The 21,524-nt window shown below is 46.0% G+C and overlaps 3 protein-coding genes across 3 annotated transcripts in view; 1 reads left to right on the top strand and 2 right to left on the bottom strand.

Moving 5' to 3' along the window:
- LOC132383207 (zinc finger protein 420-like) overlaps positions 1–14,283 on the top strand; it is a 61,450-nt gene extending 47,167 nt beyond the window's left edge. Inside the window, exon 5 of the mRNA XM_059954097.1 lies at positions 3,970–14,283. Coding sequence (XP_059810080.1) covers positions 3,970–5,122 — 1,153 coding nt within the window. The 3' untranslated portion in view covers positions 5,123–14,283. The remainder of the gene's footprint in view (positions 1–3,969) is intronic.
- Positions 14,284–15,534: 1,251 nt separating this feature from the next.
- LOC132383193 (histone H3) lies at positions 15,535–18,746 on the bottom strand. Its single transcript, XM_059954081.1, has one exon. The coding sequence runs from the start codon at positions 18,055–18,057 to the stop codon at positions 17,647–17,649; it is 411 nt and encodes a 136-aa protein (XP_059810064.1). The 5' UTR covers positions 18,058–18,746; the 3' UTR covers positions 15,535–17,646.
- Positions 18,747–18,884: 138 nt separating this feature from the next.
- Positions 18,885–20,200, bottom strand: LOC132383191 (histone H1-like). Its single transcript, XM_059954079.1, has one exon. The coding sequence runs from the start codon at positions 20,146–20,148 to the stop codon at positions 19,525–19,527; it is 624 nt and encodes a 207-aa protein (XP_059810062.1). The 5' UTR covers positions 20,149–20,200; the 3' UTR covers positions 18,885–19,524.
- Positions 20,201–21,524: the final 1,324 nt, after the last annotated feature.

Here is a 21,524-nt window from a genome sequence, read left to right as displayed (position 1 = left end):
GAAGATAGTTAAGAACAACGTTGGGCCCTTGAAGAATGAATTGGGTGAAATTGTTATGGGAAACAGAGAAATGGCAGAACAATTTAATAAGTACTTTAGATCTGTCTTCACTAAGGAAGACACAAGCAATCTCCCAGATGTATGGATGGGCCAAGGACATAGGGTAACAGAGGAAATGAAACAGATTGACATTAGGAAGAAAACGGTGATGAGTAGACTGATGGGACTGAAGGCTGACAAATCCCCAGGTCCAGATGGCCTGCATCCTAGGGCACTAAAGGAGGTGGCCCTGGAAATTGCGGATGCATTGGTAATCATTTTCCAATGTTCCTTAGATTCAGGATCAGTTCCTGAGGATTGGAGAATGGCTAATGTTATCCCACTTTTTAAGAAAGGAGGGAGAAAACAGAGAACTATCGACCTGTAAGCCTAACATCAGTAGTGGGGAAGATGCTAGAGTCCATTACTAAAGATGAAATAGTGGCATATCTAGATAGCAGTGACAGGATTGGGCTGAGCCAGCATGGATTTACCAAGGGTAAATCATGCTTGACTAATCTATTGGAGTTTTTATAGGATGTAACCAGGAAGTTAGACGGGGGAGATCCAGTGGATGTAGTGTACCTCGATTTTCAGAAGGCATTTGATAAGGTCCTACATAGGAGATTGGTGGGTAAAATCAAATCTCATGGCTTTCGGTGGAAGACATTGACATGGATAGAAAACTGGTTGGCAGAAGAAAGCAAAGGGTAGCGGTGAATGGGTGTTTCTCGGAATGGCAGGTGGTGACTAGTGGGGTGCCACGGTACTGGGACCACAGCTGTTTACGATTTATGTCAACGATTTAGATGAAGACATTGAGAATAACATCAGCAAGTTTGCTGATGATACTAAGCTGGGTGGCAGTGTGACATGTGATGAGGATGTTAGGAGAATTCAGGGTGACTTGGATAGGGTGGGTGAGTGGGCAGATACTTGGCAGATGACGTTTAATGTGAATAAGTGTGAGGTTATCCACTTTGGGAGTAAGAACAGGAAGGCAGATTATTATCTGAACGGTGCAGGGTTGGGTAAGGGAGAAATACAAAGAGATCTCGGAGTCCTTGTTCATCAGTCACTGAAGGTGAATGAGCAAGTGCAGCAGGCAGTGAAGAAGGCTAATGGAATGTTGGCCTTTATTACAAAGGGAATTGAGTACAAGAGCAAGGAAATCCTCTTGCATTTGTACAGGGCCCTGGTGAGACCACACCTGGAGTGTTGTGTACAGTTTTGGTCTCCAGGGTTAAGGAAGGACATCCTGGCTGTAGAGGAAGTGCAGCGTAGATTCACGAGGTTAATTCCTGGGATGTCTGGACTGTCTTACGCAGAGAGGTTAGAGAGACTGGGCTTGTACACACTGGAATTAAGGAGATTGAGAAGGGATCTGATTGCAACATATAAGATTATTAAGGGATTGTACAAAATAGAGGCAGGAAATATATTCCAGATGCTGGGAGTGTCCAGTACCAGAGGGCATGGTTTGAGAATAAGGGGTAGGTCATTTAGGACAGAGTTAAGGAAAAACGTCTTCTCCCAGAGAATTGTGGGGGTCTGGAACGCACTGCCTCGGAAGGCAGTGGAGGCCAATTCTCTGGATGCTTTCAAAAAGGAGCTAGATAGGTATCTTATGGATAGGGGAATCAAGGGATATGGGGAAAGGCAGGAACCGGGTATGGATAGTAGATGATCAGCCATGATCTCAAAATGGCGGTGCAGGCTCGAGGGGCCGAATGGTCTACTTCTGCACCTATTGTCTATTGAAATTATTTAAGTGTAAATGAATCGTCTGCCCAAAACTCACTCTATCAGTCGTGAGAATACGGTGAGAATGACGATTTCACCAGACTGCAGTTTGCAAGCATTTAGTGCGGGCGGGGCCCGTAGTCTATGCTACTTTTGCTACTAGGTTAATCCGGCTCTGCCCTCTGGTACTCCTCTCCCTTTCCTTTTCCTCCACGATCGTCCGCCTTCTACCAGATACCATCTTTTCCAGTCCTTTATCTCTTCCACCAATCAACTTCCCAGCTCTTCTCTACACCCTGGTTGGTTTCACCTATCTCCTTTCCAGTCCCGATAAAGGGTCTCAGCGCGAACCGTCGGCTGCTTTTACTCTTGTCCACAGATTCTGTCGGGCCTGCTGATTTTCTCCAGCATTCTGTATGTGTTGCTTTGGATTTCTAGCATCTGCAGATTTTCTTGTGCCTGTGACACACGAAATGCCTGCTGATGTTGACTGTATTTATTGTGGGAGATTACTGCATTAAAGTAACAGTTTTGACTGTCTTTGAAGCATGTGGCACAGAACCTGTAGACACAATTACGGGCACCTTGCCTCCGCGTTTGGAATTGACCGTCAGTGACCCTTCGCTCAAATGCGCAAGCGTGCAGGTCACGGACGAGCCCGAATCTCACGCATGCGCAGAGTGGACAGCGGGCTTTGGCGCATCGGCAGCAGGTAGGAGCGGGGCTCCGGGCGGCGGTTTCATTGGAGCCGGTGTCCGCACCGACTTTGGGGGTCAATTACTGTGAGCTCTGGACACCGAGTGGCACCGCAAATCCTCGACAGTCCCGGTCTTTTCGCTCTCTGTCAGCGCCACGGGCCGAGGGGACATTTTCTGCTGATAGGCTACAGCGCACGCGCATCGCCGGTACATTGACGGATAGACGTGTATCTCGTTCTGGGGGTTTCTGGGTATAGAGGCAGCCATGGCCTTCCCGGCTAGTCTGTCGGGCATGATTGGAAGCGCCGGCAGATGGATCTCTCAGACACTACAAAGCACAAGCAATCTAAATCCGAGAATTATGGAATTCGAAACAAAAATGTAGTTCCGAGTTAATTTTGGAGGAAGAGTCCACCTTCCAGTCAATGAAAATGCCAATTAGTGCTGGATGGGAAAAATAACATCTTCCCAACAGTTTCAGTTCTTGAGAAAATGACCTTTGTTCTACCTTCTCTTGTTCTGGACCTTTCTACCTATGAGAACATGTTCTGTCCCATTCTTTCTGGGTACATAATGCTATCAGACACCTTTGTCCTGGGTAACAAGTGACCTGTAGCTTTCACATCACAAAAGTGTGACACTCCAATGAGAAAGACTACTTCCCTCCCTTTCATATTCATTGGCATTGCCATCAATGACATCACCACCATCAATCACCTGAGAGGGCAGGGGGTCAGAACAATGAGAAAATCACCAGGATCAACCATGTGCGCTTTGTAGCGCTGTGGGACATGACTAGATCTTGAAATAATATTAATGGAGGGAGACAAACTGAGCCACATCACAGATTGAAGGTGAGTAGAAATGCCCCATTTTGATACAGACAAAACAGAGAATTTGATGGTTAGTCCAAATTCCTGATCCAGGCCCAGTTAGAAGGTCGATTTGTTCCTTCAACAGTGTGATGTCAGAGCTCATCATAGAATGATCTCATCTAAAATTCTGCCTTCACCCATTGATGTCTTTTGTAATTCTTTTTACAGGTTAGAAACAACAGAAAAATTATGTACAGGAGTTTCAAGCACAACAATAAGCGATTTACTCACTCAGCCGACCCACAGACCCAGCAGTGAGTTCGCTGTGGGGAGAGAGGCCACTTACCTGTTGTGTGTCTGGGAAGAGATACACTCAGTCAGCCTACTGGCAGACACACCAGTGAGTTCACAAGGGAGAGAGACCGTTCATGAGTTGTGTGTGTGGGGAGAAAAAAATCACTGATCATCTCACCTACGGATATACTTTCATCTATTCCATGTGTGGGAAGAGATTAATTTGGTCAACTGATTGTTGACACACAGGAAGTTCACACTGGGGAGAGGCTGTACATCTCAGACTGTGGGAAGAGATTCACTCCGTCAGTCCTCCTGCAGACTCACCAGTGAGTTCACATGGGAGAGAGACACTTCAACTGTTCTACGTGTGGGAAGAGGTTCACTCGGTCATCTGATTTGCTGAAACACCAGCGAGTTCACACAGGGGAGAGGCCGTACACCTGTTCTGAATGTGGGAAGGGATTTACTCAGTCGACCCACCTGCTGACACATCAGCGAGTTCACACCGGGGAGAAGCCGTTCACCTGCTCAGACTGTGGGAAGGGATTCACTTGGTCATCCCAGCTGAAGGTACATCAGCGACTTCACACTGGAGAGCGGCCATTCACCTGCTCTGAATGTGGGAAGGGATTCACTTTGTCATCCCACCTATTGGCACACCAGCGAGTTCACACTGGGGAGCGGCCGTTCACCTGCTCAGACTGTGGGAAGGGATTCACTCGGTCATCTAATCTGAAGGTACATCAGCGAGTTCACACTGGGGACATGCCATTCACCTGCTCAGACTGTGGGAAGGGATTCACTCAGTCCTCACACCTGAAGGTACATCAGCGAGTTCACACTGGGGAGAGGCCGTATGTCTGCTCAGACTGTGGGAAGGGATTCACTCTGTCATCCCATCTACAGACACATCAGCGATTTCACACAGGAGAGAGGCCGTACGTCTGCTCAGACTGTGGGAAGGGATTCACTCAGTCATCCCAACTGAAGGTACATCAGCGAGTTCACACTGGGGAGAGGCCATTCACCTGCTCAGACTGTGGGAAGAGATTCACTTGGTCATCTCACCTACGGACACACCAGTCAGTTCACACAGGGGAGAAGCCGTTCACCTGCTCAGAATGTGGGAAGGGATTCACACAATCATCTCAACTGAAGGATCATCAGCGAGTTCACACAGGGGAGAGGCCATTCACCTGCTCGGAATGTGGGAAAGGATTTACTGTGTTATCCAATCTGCAGACACACCAGCGAGTTCACACTGGGGAGAGGCCGTTCACTTGCTCTGTGTGTAGGAAGGGATTCACTCAGTTATGCACCCTACATGCCCACCAGTCAATTCACACCGGGGAGAGGCCGTTCACCTGCTCGGAATGTGGGAAGGGATTCAGTCGGTCATCTCAACTGAAGCTACATCAGAGAATTCATACTGGGGAGAGGCCATTTACCTGCTCTGAATGTGGGAAGGGATTCACTCGGTCATCCACCCTTGTGGTCCACTACCGAGTTCACACTGGAAAAAATGTTTAAATAATCTGCTGGATATTTAAACATCACAGTTGCCGAATCTAGAGGAAAGTTCAAAAGTGGCTGTTGGTTGGATTTCCTGCTGACTGAAGAAGCCCAGCTGACTGATACGTTCTTCATCCGTTGCATCTCTGTGCTGAAAAAGAATTGACTTTGGTAGTTCATCTCCTTATTCTCTGCAAATATCAATGTTATGGGTTGTTGTCACTGCTTCTAATGAGCTGGGTTGTTAGAACACACCACTGTCCTCTGAAGTCTGAAAGGAGAACCAGTAGTTGGATGTTCTGTGGAGCAGGGTCAGAAACCAGTGATGAGTCAACACAGAGCAGAGTTTGGGGCTCTGGACAGAAGTTGGGGTAGGATCATGTAATGAGGAACAGAAAATTGGAGCATGGGATGGGGTAGATGGCAGTGAATGACAGAGTAGCAGTATTTGGAAGCTGAATGACAGAAAAAACAATTAGGTTGACTTTGACTGTCCACACACACACACACACACACACACACACACACACTCACACACACACACAATGCCTGTTTATATTGAGGATATTGCTTGTGGGAGCTTGCTGTGTTAAACTGGCAACTGAGTTTTCATAAAATATATTGACTGGGGAGGCAATGCTTGTAAACACTTTCAATGGCACTGTTCTTACCCAGAAATCTCTGAGCTTCAGAATGCATTATCACTGTGGATTGAGTGCACAGGGCCTGAGAGTCTGTTGGATCCGATTGTTCAGTTTTTATGGTCATTTTCTTTGCAGTTTAACAATTCATTATCTGCTTGTATTTTAAGTAGTCTTTACATTCATAAGAGTTTAATATTCCTCTTGTGGCTGTACAAAGTATAATTCTGAAGCTTGTACTTCATTAAGTGAGGTTTTCTAATTGGTTAATTTTAACTGCAAGTGATTTCTAACAGGTTTATTATTATCTATAGATTTGAATAAAAAGTAGCTGTTTTATGCTAGGCGCCATATTTAGTTTCTCTTTCTTCTTCAAGTAACAGACCCCTGTCTTTGTTCTATCAACTTTGAATAAAACCATCGTGAACCAACAAGACTTATGCCTCGTTCCTGACTTCTAAAATGACTTTGTATTTAAACACCAAAATCTGTCATTTGGTGTAGTTGGCAGGATTTAGAGCTTAGAACAATCCAAGACAGAGAGAGAATATTCAGCATGCAACAAAAGTTGTATGAACTTAATTTTATGTTCCAAATTGTCTGAGGAACAAAAAGCAGTTCAGAGTTTTTCATCATTGGATGGAAATCAGGATTGATTACTGTTTCCCTTGCTGTTTTTAAAATCAGATTTGTAGAGCTACATACAAATCAGTAGAGCGCTAGTTAAATGTGCAGGTCAGTAGACTGTCAAAACATAACTTCATACAACCAGTTCAAGTCGTCAGGTCAAGTCGCTTCTTATTGTCATTTTAACCATAAACTGCTGGTACAGTACATAGTAAAAATGAAACAACGTTCCTCCAGGACCATGGTGCTAAATGAAACCACACAAAACTACATTAGACTATGTGAGACAACTCAAGGCTACACTAGACTACGTAAAACAACACAAAAACTACACTAGCCTACAGACCTACACAGGACTACATAAAGTGCACAAAACAGTGCAGGGCACTATAATAATTAATAAATAAATAATAAACAAGACAATAGGCACATAAAAGGACAAATTTCAGTATAATAATAAAAGATGTAGATGTCAGTCTAGACTGGGTATTGAGGAGTCTGTTGGCTTAGGGAAAGAAACTTGCACAGTCTGGTCGTGAGAGCCCCCAAATACTTTGGTACCTTTTGCCAGATGGCAGGAGGGAGAAGAGTTTGTGTGAGGGCTGCGTGGGGTCCTTCGTAATGCTGTTAGCTTTACGGGTGCAGCGTGTGGTGTAGGGTCTTGCTGATAAAGCTTTAAGGGAATCGGGGGATTCTCAGGTTTTTGTAAATAATGGGTTATGGTGGAATACCGACTGCCTGTGTATTCTGGTCTGAGCAGCTGCTTCTTTTGAATGAGATAAGAGCTCACACAGACCCAGGATATCTCCTGACTTTCCACACCTTTTTGGTTTCGACAAAAGGTGGAGATAAGGCAGGAAATTCTTTATATTCCTTGCCTAATCTCAGTAACGTCTCTTATCTAAATTATTAAATTCTGCTCTATTTGAGCAGCTGGAATATCCCTCGATCTGATTGTTCTTTTGTATTGAGATATTAAAGGCTCAATCTGTCCTGCTAACATGTAAATGTTGGGTGTCAGAACTAATTATGCTCTGTTCTCTGTTTACCTCTGTTTTAGGTGATTAAGTGACCTTTGTCTTAGACTGAAACAGCAACACCATCCAAAGAATTGCTAACATGAGAAAAGGATTTTCTTTGCTAACTCCAAAGAACTGTTAACAAAAGAAAATCTGAAAATGCTAGATATCTAATACAAAACATACAAAATGCTGGATGAACTCAGCAGGTCAGGCAGAATATACGGAAAAGAGTAGATGTTTTGGGCTGAGACCCATCATGAGGACAGGAAAGGAAGAGAGGTCAGAGTAAGAAGGTTGCCCCCCCCCCCCACCCGGGAGAGGGGAGGACGAAGTACAAGGTAGCAGGTGATAGGTGAAACCAGGAGAGGGGGAGAAGTAAAGAGCCGGGAATCTGATAGGAGAGGACTGAAGACCATGGAAAAAAGGGAAGGGGATGGAGCATCAGAGGGTGATGTGGGCAGGTAAGGAGATAAGATGGGAGAGGGAACCAGGAATGGGGAATGGTGAAGGGAGGGGGGGTAGTAATAACAGGAAGTTCGAGAAAACCATGTTCATGCCATCAGTTTATAGGCTGCCTATACGGAATATGAGGTGTTACTCGTCCAACCTGAGTGCGGCCCATTCGTGGCGATAGAGGAGGCCATGGACTGACATATTGAATTGGGTATTGTTCCAAAGAATTACAGCCTAATTGGACTGTCCGAGACAGACACCTCAACTCCGGAGAATTGCAGCGGGTCCGTGCATAGACTCTGCAGCGACCTCTCGTGTCTCAAGTGAGGACGACAATGATGAAATAATATACCGCACACATCAGTACCGGTATTCATTCATGTTGGGCCTTTAATGTGTGGTCTTCCTGACGATCCAGAACAAACATGCGCCCCCTATATTAGGCATTCCAGCAATGGTAATGTAAACATTATACATATGATTCACTGTTTATTAATTTCCATAGATGCTGTCTGATCGCCAGTGTGTTGCTTTGGATTTTCAGCAACTGCAGAATTTCTTCTGTTTGTAAGTATACAATGATCACGCCCCCCCATATCGTATTAAACAGGATCATTTATGTAAATATAATCACGTGATTAAGGGAATATCATATCTGACCCTATTCATGCCTTACCCTGTGATCTGCCACATCTAATGTTCATGACAAAGTTGTTAAATCTTTTCATATCTTTTCTTTGACAAGGACTCTCCTACCCCTACCGATGACCCCTTCTCCCGTCTTCAACCCTCCTCCTCTTCATGGACACCCCGCTCTGGTCTTCTGCCTGCTCTGGATCTCTTTATTGCTAATTGCTGACGGGACATCAACTGTCTTGACTTCTCCACACCCTGTTCCAATTCCAACCTCACTCCTTCCGAACGCTCTGCTCTCCGCTCCTTCCGCACCAATCCCAACCTCACTATAAAACCTGCTGATACGGGGGGAGCTGTTGTTGTCTGGCGTACTGACCTGTACCTGGCTGAGGCACAGCGACAACTCTCTGATACCTCCTCTTATTTACCCCTTGATCATGACCCCACTAAGGAGCACCAGGCCATTGTCTCCTATACCATCACCAACCTTATCAGCTCTGGGGATCTCCCATCCACTGCCACCAACCTCACAGTTTCCACACCCCACACTTCCCGTTTCTATCTCTTACACAAGATCCACAAACCTGCCTGTCCAGGTAGACCTATTGTCTCAGCTTGCTCCTGCCCCACTGAACTCATTTCTGCATACCTTGACACTGTCTTATCCCTCCTTGTTCAATCTCTTCCCACCTATGTTCATGACACTCCTCATGCTTTGAATTTTTTTCAATGATTTTAAGTTCCCTGGCCCCCACCGTCGTATTTTCACCATGGACGTCCAGTCCCTATATACCTGCATCCCCCACCGAGATGGTCTCGAAGCTCTTCATTTTTTTTTGGATTCCAGACCTAACCAATTCCCCTCTACCACCACTCTCCTCCGTCTAGCAGAATTAGTTCTTCCTCTCAATAATTTCTCCTTTGGCTCCTCCCACTTCCTCCAAACCAAGGGTATAGACCCGTATGGGTCCCAGTTATGCCTGCCTTTTTGTTGGCTTTGTGGAACAGTCCATGTTCCAAGTCTATACCGGTATCCATCCTCCCCTTTTCCTTCGCTACATCGACGACTGCATTGGCGCTGCCTCTTGCACGCATGCTGAGCTCATTGACTTCAGTAACTTTGCCTCCAGCTTTCACCCTGCCCTCAAATTTACCTGGTCCATTTCCAACTCCTCCCTCCCTTTTCTTGACCTTTCTGTCTCCATCTCTGGAGACGGCCTATCTACTGATATCTACTATAAGCCTACAGACTCTCACAGCTACCTGGACTATTCCTCTTCTCACCCTGTGTCTTCCAAAAAGGCTATCCCCTTCTCACAATTCCTCTGTCTCCGCTGCATCTGCTCTCAGGATGGGGCTTTTCATTCCAGGATGAAGGAGATGTCTTCCTTTTTTAAACAAAGGGGCTTCCCTTTGTCCACCATCAACTCTGCTCTCAAACGCATCTCTCCCATTTCCCGCACATCTGCCCTCACCCCATCCACCCACCACCCCACTCGGGATAGGGTTCCCCTTGTCCTTACCCACCACCCCACCAGCCTCCAGGTCCAACGTATAATTCTCCGTAACTTCCGCCACCTCCAACAGGATCCCACTACCAAACACATTTTTCCCTCCCCCCACTTTCTGCTTTTCGCAGGGATCGCTCCCTACATGACTCCCTTGTCCACTCGTCCCCCCCATCCCTTCCCTCCGATCTCCCTCCTGGCACTTATCCTTGTAAGCAGAACAAGTGCTACACCTGCCCTTGCACTTCCTTCCTCACCACCATTCAGGGCCCCAGACAGTCCTTCCAGGTGAGGTGACACTTCACCTGTGAGTCGGCTGGTGTGGTATACTGCGTCCGGTGCTCCCGGTGTGGCCTTTTATATATTGGTGAGACCCGACGCAGACTGGGAGACCATTTCACTGAACACCTACGCTCGGTCTGCCAGAAAAAGCAGGATCTCCCAGTGGCCACACATTTTAATTCCACGTCCCATTCGCATTCTGATATGTCTATCCATGGCCTCCTCTATTGTCAAAATGAATCCAAACTCAGTTTGGAGGAAATACAGCTTACATACCGGCTGGGTAGCCTCCAACCTGATGGCATGAACATTGACTTCTCTGACTACCATTAATGCCCCTCCTCCCCTTTTTACCCCATCCCTGACATATTTAGTTGTTTGCCTGTTCTCCATCTCCGTCTGGTGCTCCCCCGCTCCTCCTTTCTTTTTCCTGAGGCCTCCCGTCCCATGATCCTTTCCCTTCTCCAGCTCTGTATCACTTTCGCCAATCACCTTTCCAGCTCTTAGCTTCATCCCACCCCCTCTGGTCTTCTCCTATCATTTCGCATTTCCTCCTCCCCCCACTACTTTCAAATCTCTTACTATCTTTCCTTTCGGTTAGTCCTGACGAAGGGTCTCGGCCCGAAATGTCAACAGCGCTTCTCCCTATAGATGCTGCCTGGCCTGCTGTGTTCCACCAGTATTTTGTGTGAGTTGTTTGAATTTCCAGCATCTGCAGATTTCCTCATGTTAAATTTTTTCATTTGTTTACTATTTAAGCGACATTTAGCTTGAGTTCAGAAGCTACCATTCCAGTAGGGAATAGTTTGTGCATTTACACTCCACAATGTCCTGAATGGGGTAGTAATTCTGGAATTTTTATGGAATATCAGTAAAATATTACAATCCAGAAAGCTCCTGTCAAGTAATATGAAATGGTCTAAGTTCATGGAACAATACCTACTTTGTGAGGGAATGGAGCCTTCACCTCTCTTCCACATAATTGGTTAGGATGTTGTTATTTAGGGAGAGGGAGAGAGAAAGAGAAGGGGGAGAGGGACCTCAGCTTTACCTCCCAAGTCTAGAATGACACATTTCAGAAGGAATTTGTTTAGCATCAATTTTATTCCTATTTTATGGTGTCCACAAGGAGTATACACAAAATTAAAGATGTTGCTGCAGCCTTAGGAAGAGAAAGCAATGACACTGCTGAAGCCTTGGGAAAGGTAACAACAGAAATGTTCAGCAGGCGTAAGAGGGTTCCCCAAAATTGTATGGGATTAGACCTTCTCTTAGCAGTCAAGGAGGAACATGAACAGTTATAGGGAAGAAGTGTTGTAGTTACATACAGGATTGTGCAAAAGTCTTAAATATATATATATATCTGTAGAGCATGGAGGCCTAAGACTTTCGCCCAGTACTGTAGTTATATTATATATTGCACTGCATTGCTGCTGCTGCAAAAAAACATTTCATGGCATATACTAGTGATGATAAAATTGGTTCTGATATAGGTCTCTATTGGAATGAAATTATCTTACCTGGAGTCTCAGGAACCTAGTGAGTTTGCATCCAATGCCATGCTTCGTCCCTAGCACTCCTTCTCTGCCACCTGTCCCACGCCCCTCCTGCAGCACTCTACCCTCCCCATTCCCGACATCCCTAGCTCCTGCTCCACGTTGGCATATCAGTACTGTGCAATCGTCTTAGGCACCCTAGCTATATAAAGCATTTCGGCCCAAAACGTCAACTGTACTCTTTTCCATGGATGCTGAGTTCCTCCAGAATTTTGTTGTGTTGCTCAGATTTACAGCATCTTCAGATTTTCTCTTGTTTATGTATGTGCTTAAGACTTTTGCACAGTACTATACCTGACGAGTCTGAAGACATATCGTAAATAATTTGCTGAACATGTTCGTACAGAATCAGATGAAAATACTTCCGTTTGCACAGTTTGTTTTCTTTTGCACACAGGTTGTCTGCCTTGCTGGTGTTGCCCTTCCTTGATTCTATTCTGGTTATTGGACTTAGTTAGTATGCCTGAAAAAAATGAATCGGAGTTGTATATGGTGACAAAAATGTATATGGACAATAAGTTAACTTTGAATTTTGAAGTGATGGATGGGATTTCTTTGTTTGTATTCATTTTTAAGTCTTGGATACTGGGGTCACTCAATATTACAAGTTGTATTATTTACAGTAATATATCTTTCCATAATTTACATCTTTATTATTAACAGAATAGTTCAAACTCAGGTGTGCCTACTAATTTGCCTAACTATGGCATAATCCTATGGCTACTTTGAAGCATATATACACTTTGATATTTCATAAACCAATTAAAAAAAATTATTTGTAGCATAAATATCGCAAGTTTTTGTTGAGGGGGCAAGGTTCCAGGTTTCTGGATCATTGCGATCTCTTCTGGGGAAAGTATGACCTGAGCCAAAATAAGGACAGGTCACACTTCAACCTAAGTGAGACCAATATCCTTGCAAGCAGACTGCTAAAGCTCTTGGGTAGGGTTTAAACTAATTTAGCAGGGGTTGGAAACTGGAATGATATGGCTGATGGATGGGGAGGTTGGTATTAAACTAGACGCAGCGTGTAGTGAGTTAATGATGGGGTAAACTGGAAGTCAGTGGGATGAGTTGAAATGTAATATGGGGGCAGAATCAAAAATGGTGATGAATACAGGACTGAAGTTTGAATGTACACAGCATACAGAATAAGATAGATAATCTTGTAGAGCAGTTGGAGATTGGCAAGTATGACATTATAGGCGTTACTGAGTTGTGGCTGAAAGAGGATCATAGTGGGGAGTTTCACATCCAAGGATACACATTGTATCGAAAGGAGAGTCAGTTGGACAGAGAGGGTGGCATGGCTGTATGGTAAAAAGATGATATCAAATTCTTAGAAAGAGGTGACATAGGATTGGAAGATGTAGAATCATTGTGGGTAGAGCTAAGAAACAAGAAGGATAATAGAAGACCCTGGTGGGAGTTACATATAGGCTGCTAAACAGAAGCCTGGATGTGGATTACAAATTAAGATATGATACAGAGAAGACATGAAAAGGTCATGGACGATTTCAATATGCATGCAGACTGGGAAAATCAGGTTGGTGCTGGATCACAAGATGGGAATTTCTAGAATGCCTGTGAGATGGCCTTTTAGAGCAGCTTGTGTTTGAATTTTCTTGGGGATCAGCTATTCTGGATTGGGTTTTGTCCAATGAGGCAGATTTGATAAGGGAACTTAACACAAGGATCTCTCAGGAGCCAGTGATCAAAATATGACAGAGTTCACCCTGCAGTTTCAGAAGCTAAAATCAGTATTACAGTGGAGTAAAGGGAATGACAGGGGCATGAGAGAGGAGCTGGCTGAAGTTGCTTTCCCATTCCAACCAACAGGATTACGGCAGAGCAGCAATAGCTGGAATTTCTCTGAAAAATTCAGAAAGTGCAGAATAGCTTCATCTGAAGAAATAATATCCTAAAAGGAGGATGAGGCAACCTTGGCTGGCAAGGGAAGTCAAGGATGATAAAAGCAAAAGAGAGGGCATGTAATGGAGCAATATTGTAGGAAAGAAAAGGACTGAGAAGCTATTAAAAAGCAACAGAAGGCAACTAAAGATGGAATATGATGATAAAGTAGCCAATAATTTGAAGAAAGCTCACCAAAAGCCCCTCCCCCCAAGAAATATTAAGAGTAAATAAGAAGCAAGAGTTTATATCAGACCGCTGAAAGTGACGCTGCAGAGGTAGCAATGGGACAAGGAAATGGTGGGTGAACTTAAGTATTTTGTGTCAGTGTTCACTGTGGAAGTATGCCAGAAGCTCAAGAGTGTTGGGGGCAGAAGTAAACAAGCCACCTGGACCAGATGGACTACCATGCAGGGTACTGAAACAAGCTTAAGAGATTGTGGAGGCATTAGTAATAATCTCTTTAAAATCACTGCATTCTGGTATGATTCTGGAGGACTGGAAAACTGTAAATTTTACTCCACTTTTTAAGAAGGCAAAAGAAAGGAAAATATAGCTCAGTTAGAGTCCATTATTGCGGTTTCGGGGGGTGGGGGGGGATGGCATAGCAGACTTGGGGTGGGGTTGATGGATTATTCCAGATTTGTGGTGGTGATGGGTCCAGGGGAACATAATGAGAATAATTCTGGGACTGAGAAGGTCAATATACAAGGAATGCTTGATAGCCATGGGCCTGTAGCCACTGGAGCTCAGAAGAATGAGCAGGATCTTGAATATTGAAAAACCTCGATAGAAATGGATGTTTCCATACAGGTGAGAGCCCAGGACCAGAGGGCACAGCCTTTGGAACGGAGATGTGGAATTTCTTTAGCCAGTGAGTGGTGAATCTGTGATACCCTTTGCTATAGGTGGCTGTGGAGGCCATGTCATTGGGTATATTTAAAGTGGAGGTTGATAGGTTCTTGATCAGGAAGAGTGTCAAAGGTTATGGGGAGAAGAGAGGAGAATGGTGTCAGGAAGGATACCAAATCAGCCATGATGGATTGGCCGAACAGGGTCAATGGGCTGAATGGCCTAATTCTGCTCCGTTACCTGATGGTCTTATGGTTATTCACACAATTGTCACTGATCCCAGCTCCTGCACCTGTTCCTATAACCCTCAGTTCCTCGATTCCTTAAATAGTTACCTATCTCTACTTGAAATATACCCAGTCATGTGGCCTCCTCACCCTCAGGGGCAGAGAATCCCAGAGATTCCACACATCTCCATTTGAAATGAGAGGGCCCCTATTTAGCAGCTCAGACTGTGGGGGAAGGGGTACTGATCCCACTTACCAATACACTGAGGAGAGAACAATCACATGCTCAGACTGTGGGAAAGTAGACACCAGTCAGTTCACACCGAGGAGAGGCCAGACTGCGGGAACCGATCCACTCTGTCATCCAACCTTGTGACGCACCAGCAAGCTCACACTGGGGAAGATGTTTAAATAAGCTGCATGCTGCATCACAGTTGGTGTTGGTGTCGAACTCTTGTTACGTGCCCCGTAATGGGTTAAAAGGACCAGCAGAAATGGAACACACCTGGAGTCTGAGTTTTCTGTTAACAAACACTATTTTATTAGTAACTATGCAATAAAGTAATATGAAACAAGATAAAGCAAACAGCTTTATGCGGAGTTTATGCATATATAAGTGTTTAAATAGAAAACCCCAAACTTCTTCAAAGCTCAGGTGGTAAATGATACAGTCTTACAATGGTATAGGTATGAAGTCAGTTCAGTTTGTGATATTGGGGAGGGGGAGGGAGGGAGAGACTGAGAACAATCAGTGTACAGATCGAGAGAGAGATGATTTGTTTTCCCAGTAAGCCGATGCCATCGAATCTTCCACATCGTCCTTCAAAGTCCCGTTGAAGTCACCGACTGTGACCCCAGAAACGGGACCGTTTTCACAAGATGGAGCAAGGGTTAAACACACCGATAGCTTCCCACCGGTCACCTCGTTTCTACACTGCGAGCAAAACCCACCCTTTGGTGGGCACACAAAGCTCACCCAGTGTCTATTTCTATCTACTGTGCGTCTGACTACAAAGCCAGTTGACCTTGTATTTTCCACAGCTGCTCAATGCCAGCTATCCATCATACGGCTCCGCCCTGCTGTAACCATGGCAATCCACGGGCTGTTCGTTGCGCTCTCAATTAGCACACACTCTCTCTCTTTTTAAAGGAACAATCCATATCGAATAAACCTCACAATCTCGTCACAGTCTGCAATTACTGCTGCTGGTCACCACACCCAGTTCTGCACCCTGGTCACTGGGACTGGGAGGTGCACCTTCTAATATTCACTTTTAATGGGACTGGAGTTTAATGTTCTGGATCTCTGACAAATAAATCAGTTCTATTTCAAACTCTGTCTCAGGTTCCAAGAGAATTTACAACACACCTTGTCTGCACTCAGGAGATATATATATATATATATTTTAAAAAATCAGCCCAGCTAGTCCTTGTCACCGTTTCTGTTCCACGACAGTCCTTTAAAATCCATCCCTGCTGCTCCCTTCTTGCTCTCCGTGGTGGCGTCCAGACACCATTCTGTGGGTGAAGTGGCTTCTCTTCAATTTTCTGCATGTGAAAGACATGAGCAGTATGCCTTAAATTCGAGAGTGTCAAGGAGCAGAAGTACTGTGCGTGCAATTGCTGTTACTACAGAAGAGATACTTGGGAGCTGAAAGAGGAGGAGGCAGATAGGACCAAAACACAAAAATACAACTGCAGATGCTGTGGATCGAAGAATACGTACACGACGTTGAAAGAACTCAGCAGGTCTGGCAGCATCTGTGAGAAAAGAGTAGCCAACGTTTCGGGCCGAGACCCTTCATCGGGAATGGGGATAGATAGGACCAGCTGGCATTAGTAATGATCTGTTAGGAATCAAGATTCTGCCATGGTTCTGGAGGACTGGAAAATTGCAAATGTCTCCCTTCAAGAAGGGAGAGAGGAAGAAAGGAAATTACAGGCCAGTTAGTTTGACCTCAGTAGTTGAGGGTCGATTGTTAAGGATGTGGTTTCGGGGTAGGTTGAAGCTCATGAATGGCTGGGGGCTTTTGGGCCATGAGAACGAATACGTGAAGCGTCTGCAGAAGAAATTCGGATGCATTTCTGATGAGCCCAGTAAGCCAATCAGAGAGCTGCCTTATTCACCAATGAAAGAAAAGCGCCGAAAGTAACTGCCAGTTTCCCGGAAATTTGAAAATCCCGCCGAAAGTTATTTATTGATCTGTAGCCTGCAAAAAGTATGCATCGAATCACTAATTCGGTGAAGATTTATTTCGCAATATCAACCCGGGCGTTATTTAACTTACAAATTTCTAGTTATTGAGCTTCGAAAAGTCGATCCACAGTTTATATTCGCGGTCGGTCTCTTCTCAAACTGTGGTCTAAGGCGAGCTTCCAACGACTTTTTTCGTTCTGTGAAAAAAAAACAGAATTCCAGCCTCTGCAGACTTGCGTCCCCGTGAACCTATCAGGGACTCGACCAGAAATGGGACTGGTTACCCAATGGATTAAAACCCATTTTCCAGCCGCAAACACCTGGAAAACTTTATCACAATAACCTAACTGTACACGGTTAGGTTGTGGGACAGGGACACTCTAACAGCTAAGACTCCCGTTAACCCAGCGGCACACAACTGCTGATTCTGTGTTGAGGCAGTCGGCCGTGTTGCGGGGGGGCGTTTGTGAGAAACTGTAATGTCTTATTGAACAAAATTCCCACAGGGAAAGAACGGAAAGGAATGGCGTGATTAACAAAAGGTTAGTGAACAGCAATCGACAGCCCTTTTCCTGCCGGATTGGTGGCTCTGAAAAGAGCCTTTTGTTGTGCTTGGTGCCGAGGTCGGGTTTAGGCGCGCTCCCCGCGGATACGCCGGGCCAGCTGGATGTCTTTGGGCATGATGGTGACTCGCTTGGCGTGGATGGCGCACAGGTTGGTGTCCTCAAAGAGCCCCACCAGGTAAGCTTCGCTGGCCTCCTGCAGGGCCATGACGGCCGAGCTCTGGAAGCGCAGATCGGTTTTGAAGTCCTGAGCGATCTCCCGGACCAGGCGCTGGAAGGGCAGTTTGCGGATGAGCAGCTCGGTGGATTTCTGGTAGCGCCGGATCTCCCTCAGAGCCACGGTGCCGGGCCGGTAGCGATGGGGCTTCTTCACTCCGCCCGTGGCTGGGGCGCTCTTGCGCGCCGCTTTGGTCGCCAGTTGTTTGCGGGGAGCTTTCCCACCGGTCGATTTTCGCGCTGTTTGCTTGGTGCGGGCCATTCTCCTTCAGCAGTCCGATTGCAGCCTGAAATATCAGGATTGCAGTGTCGGAGCAGACGCTGGGTCTGGCTTTTAAAGCGTTGATGAAGGGCCGCCCTGCTCCCTCTGGTTGGTTGGAATGAAGATGTCCATTATAGGGTCCCAGCGGTGTGATTGGCTGCCTTTCCTTAATCAGTTTGACGCTGCCCGGCGGTGGGGGTGGGGATTATCATTTGTGACCAAAAATGGGAACTGGTGACTGAGGGTCAGAATTCAACCAATCTGACTGCAGATTGGATCCCCGGTCAATTTCAAATCGCCCGCCAATTTCTAAAGCAGCCGGAGCTAGTTTCTTACAATTAATAGAAATCGTGAAATAGCAAATTTAACTTTCATTGAAAGAATCGTTTTTACTTCTCTCCATTAGCTTAAATGAATGTTTGCATATTCAGTGAATTGCTTCTCGAGGTGAGTGCATTCGGTTCTGCCGGAAACGGGAAGACACGCAGAGGATTGAGATCAATATTATTTACTGCATTTACTAAATAGTTTTCGGAGAAAACAAAGCCGCAAAAGGATTGCATGAACCCACATTGAAGTAACATATAGATAAATGCAAACATTCTTTATCCCGTCCCGCACCAACTCTCTGCAAACATGCGACCTGACCTGCCAGAGAGAGACGGAGCAGAGAGACAGTGTCGGAGTTATAGAGCAGAAAGTGGGCTCTCATCTTCCAGCTTCGTCCCAACCGCTAATTTCCAACACTTAATCCGAATACGGAATGGAAATACAGCGCTCCGCGCAATCCTCCAGAAGCGCCAATCCTTCACTGAATCAGAATCAGGTTTCATATCACCGGCATATATCGTGAAATTTATTAACTTAGCGGCAACAGTACAATGCAATACACGATAATACAGGAAAAAGTAAATAAGTAATCAATTACAGTAAGTATATTTGTGCATATTATATAGTTAAAGTACAAATAGTGTAAAAACAGTCATAGCATGTTACCGGGTAATTTCTGTGTTTCATCCCCCTCCAGTCCATTCTCAGAACTGGATCCCTCTCCCTAAATCTCTCCTCACCGATAGTTCAGCAGTTTAGTCATATTAACCATGAATTGGGAAACTTCCATGTTGGGCTTTGAGCTGTGAGACAGGGATTCTCCGGCAGTGCCACCATCTCCCGGCATCAAGTGAGAAAGAAACGGCCCTTTGAACGGAGACTGAAGCGGAACATATCCATGTCCGATTGAGCCTCGGTCCGGATATCCCATACTGTTTTATTTCAGTTACTAGGGAAGGAACAGGGACGGCAACGCCGAATGTCAGCGGGGAACCGGGGATGGCGGGTTTTCTGGAAATAGTTCGTACTGGCATCTAAACCGACCAGGATCTGGACTCACGCGATTCAGGATCAGCTCTTTTCTGGGAGATGTGGGTGGCTCTTAAAAGAGCCTTTGGTTTCGGGTTTTTCATGTATTTACTTTTTGGCCGCTGTCTTCTTGGATTTCACAGATTTTGCCTTCGGCTTGGGTTTTGCCGGTTTCTTGGCCACCTTGGGGGCTGCGGCCTTCTTCGGGCTCTTGGACTTCTGCGTAGTCTTCTTGGTCGCTGTTTTCTTAGCTGCCGCTTTTTTAACCGCAGTTTTCTTAACCACTTTGCGTTTGGCGGGAGATTTCTTGGCACCTGTTTTCTTGGCCGCAGGTTTCTTGGTCACCGCCTTCCTGGTCTTAGATGTCTTGGTCGCTGGTTTCTTCACTTTTTTCACGACTTTCCCGGCGCCTTCTTTTTTAGGGACCTTCAAGGAGCCGGAGGCACCTTTGCCCTTAGTGTGAACCAGGGAGCCGCGATCCACTTTCCTTTTAATGGTCAACCTGATCTGACTTCTCAGCTTATCAACATTGACGCCGCTGGCCGCCAAACTCTTCTTTATCGCGGCTACGGACATCCCTCGCTGGCTGTGGCAATCGGCCACAATCTTGTCGATCTGGTCGCCCAGTTTGGGACCGGTTGACTTTTTCCGGACGGCCGTCTTCTTCTTCTTGGCAGCCTTGGGTGTGGCGGCGGGTGCCGCCGGTGGAGCCACTTCTGCGGTCTCGGTCATGGTCGGACACTGCACAAACTCTGTCGAAGTGAGTGAGAAATGAAGCGAGAGGCGGCGGTACAGAGCAATTTAAAGGCAGCGAGCGGACGGGGCGGAGACATCCTGCAGTCCTCTCCTGGCCGTTCCGTCTCCCTGTGTTTCTCTCTGCTCAAAAACTCTCCGATTCCAATCAAACTGGAACATCCCCAAGACCCAGACCGCTCTCTGTCTGTGCCCGAGGTCGGATTCTCTGCTGTAATGGAAGTCTGGTCCAAATCAAACGCAGCAGTTTCTATATCAACCCCATTCACTGCTGCACTGATCTCATTCTTCCTCGCGATCGCGACATTTTCTCTGTTTTTCGACTGAAATCTTGAAATCAGCTAAAAACTCGCGGTTAATTCCCACTTCAGGGCTGAGCTGGGAAGCTGTGCCATCCCGTAGCAGGCAAATTGTTTTATTTTCTCTAGGTGGGGATGAAAAATCCAGCGATGTGACCGGACTCACAAACACAGTGATACCAGTCTAAGCCGTCAGGCCTCTTAGCACACTCTCCCTGACTCGCCGTTCAGATCTGTACATCCACAGCACCAACTGTTGGTCCGGAGCACAGTTCCCAGCACAGGTTTTCCTCTCCGCTCGACCTGCTCTCCGGATTATCGCGTGTTATTCGTAGATTCCCAGCTGAGTAACACCCCGAGGCCGGCGCTCCTCACTGCCCTGATCCCCGGTTAGGATTAGATTCCTCTCCTCTTTACGTGTGCTGCACGTTCAGTTTAAATAGGAGATGGAGACCGTTTGCAGGATCCTGCTGTTTGATCAACAATAGAACATAGAATAGTACAGCACATTACAGGCCCTTCGGTCCACAATGTTGTGCTGACCCTCAAACCCTGCCTCACATATAACCCCCCACCTTAAATTCCTCCATATACCTGTCTAATAGTCTCTTAAACTTCACTAGTGTGTCTGCCTCCACCACTCTCAGGCACTGCATTCCACACACCAACCACTCTCTGAGTGAAAAACCTTCCTCTAATATCCCCCTTGAACTTCCCTCCCCTTAACTTAAAGCCATGTCCTCTTGTACTGAGCAGTGGTGCCCTGGCGAAGAGGTGCTGGCTGTCCACTCTGTCTATTCCTCTCAATATCTTGTACACCGCTATCATGTCTCCTCTCATCCTCCTTCTCTCCAAAGAGTAAAGTCCTAGCTTCCTCAATCTCTGATCATAGTCCATACTCTCTAAACCAGGCAGCATCCTGGTAAATCTCCTCTGTACCCTTTCCAATGCTTCCACATCCTTCCTATAGCGAGGCGACCAGAACTGGACACAGTACTCCAAGTGTGGCCTAACTAGAGTTTTATAGAGCTGCATCATTACATCATGTCTCTTAAA

The sequence above is a fragment of the Hypanus sabinus genome, chromosome 29 (genome assembly GCF_030144855.1).
Source record: "Hypanus sabinus isolate sHypSab1 chromosome 29, sHypSab1.hap1, whole genome shotgun sequence".
Classification (NCBI taxonomy): Eukaryota; Metazoa; Chordata; class Chondrichthyes; order Myliobatiformes; family Dasyatidae; genus Hypanus; species Hypanus sabinus.
Note: the sequence above shows the minus strand (reverse complement) of the source record. Positions and strands in the feature narration are given on the sequence as shown.

Bases quoted from the DNA above. Each gene is read 5' to 3' on its own strand.
- LOC132383193 (XM_059954081.1), bottom strand. From the start codon at position 18,057: ATGGCCCGCACCAAGCAAACAGCGCGAAAATCGACCGGTGGGAAAGCT.
- LOC132383191 (XM_059954079.1), bottom strand. From the start codon at position 20,148: ATGACCGAGACCGCAGAAGTGGCTCCACCGGCGGCACCCGCCGCCACA.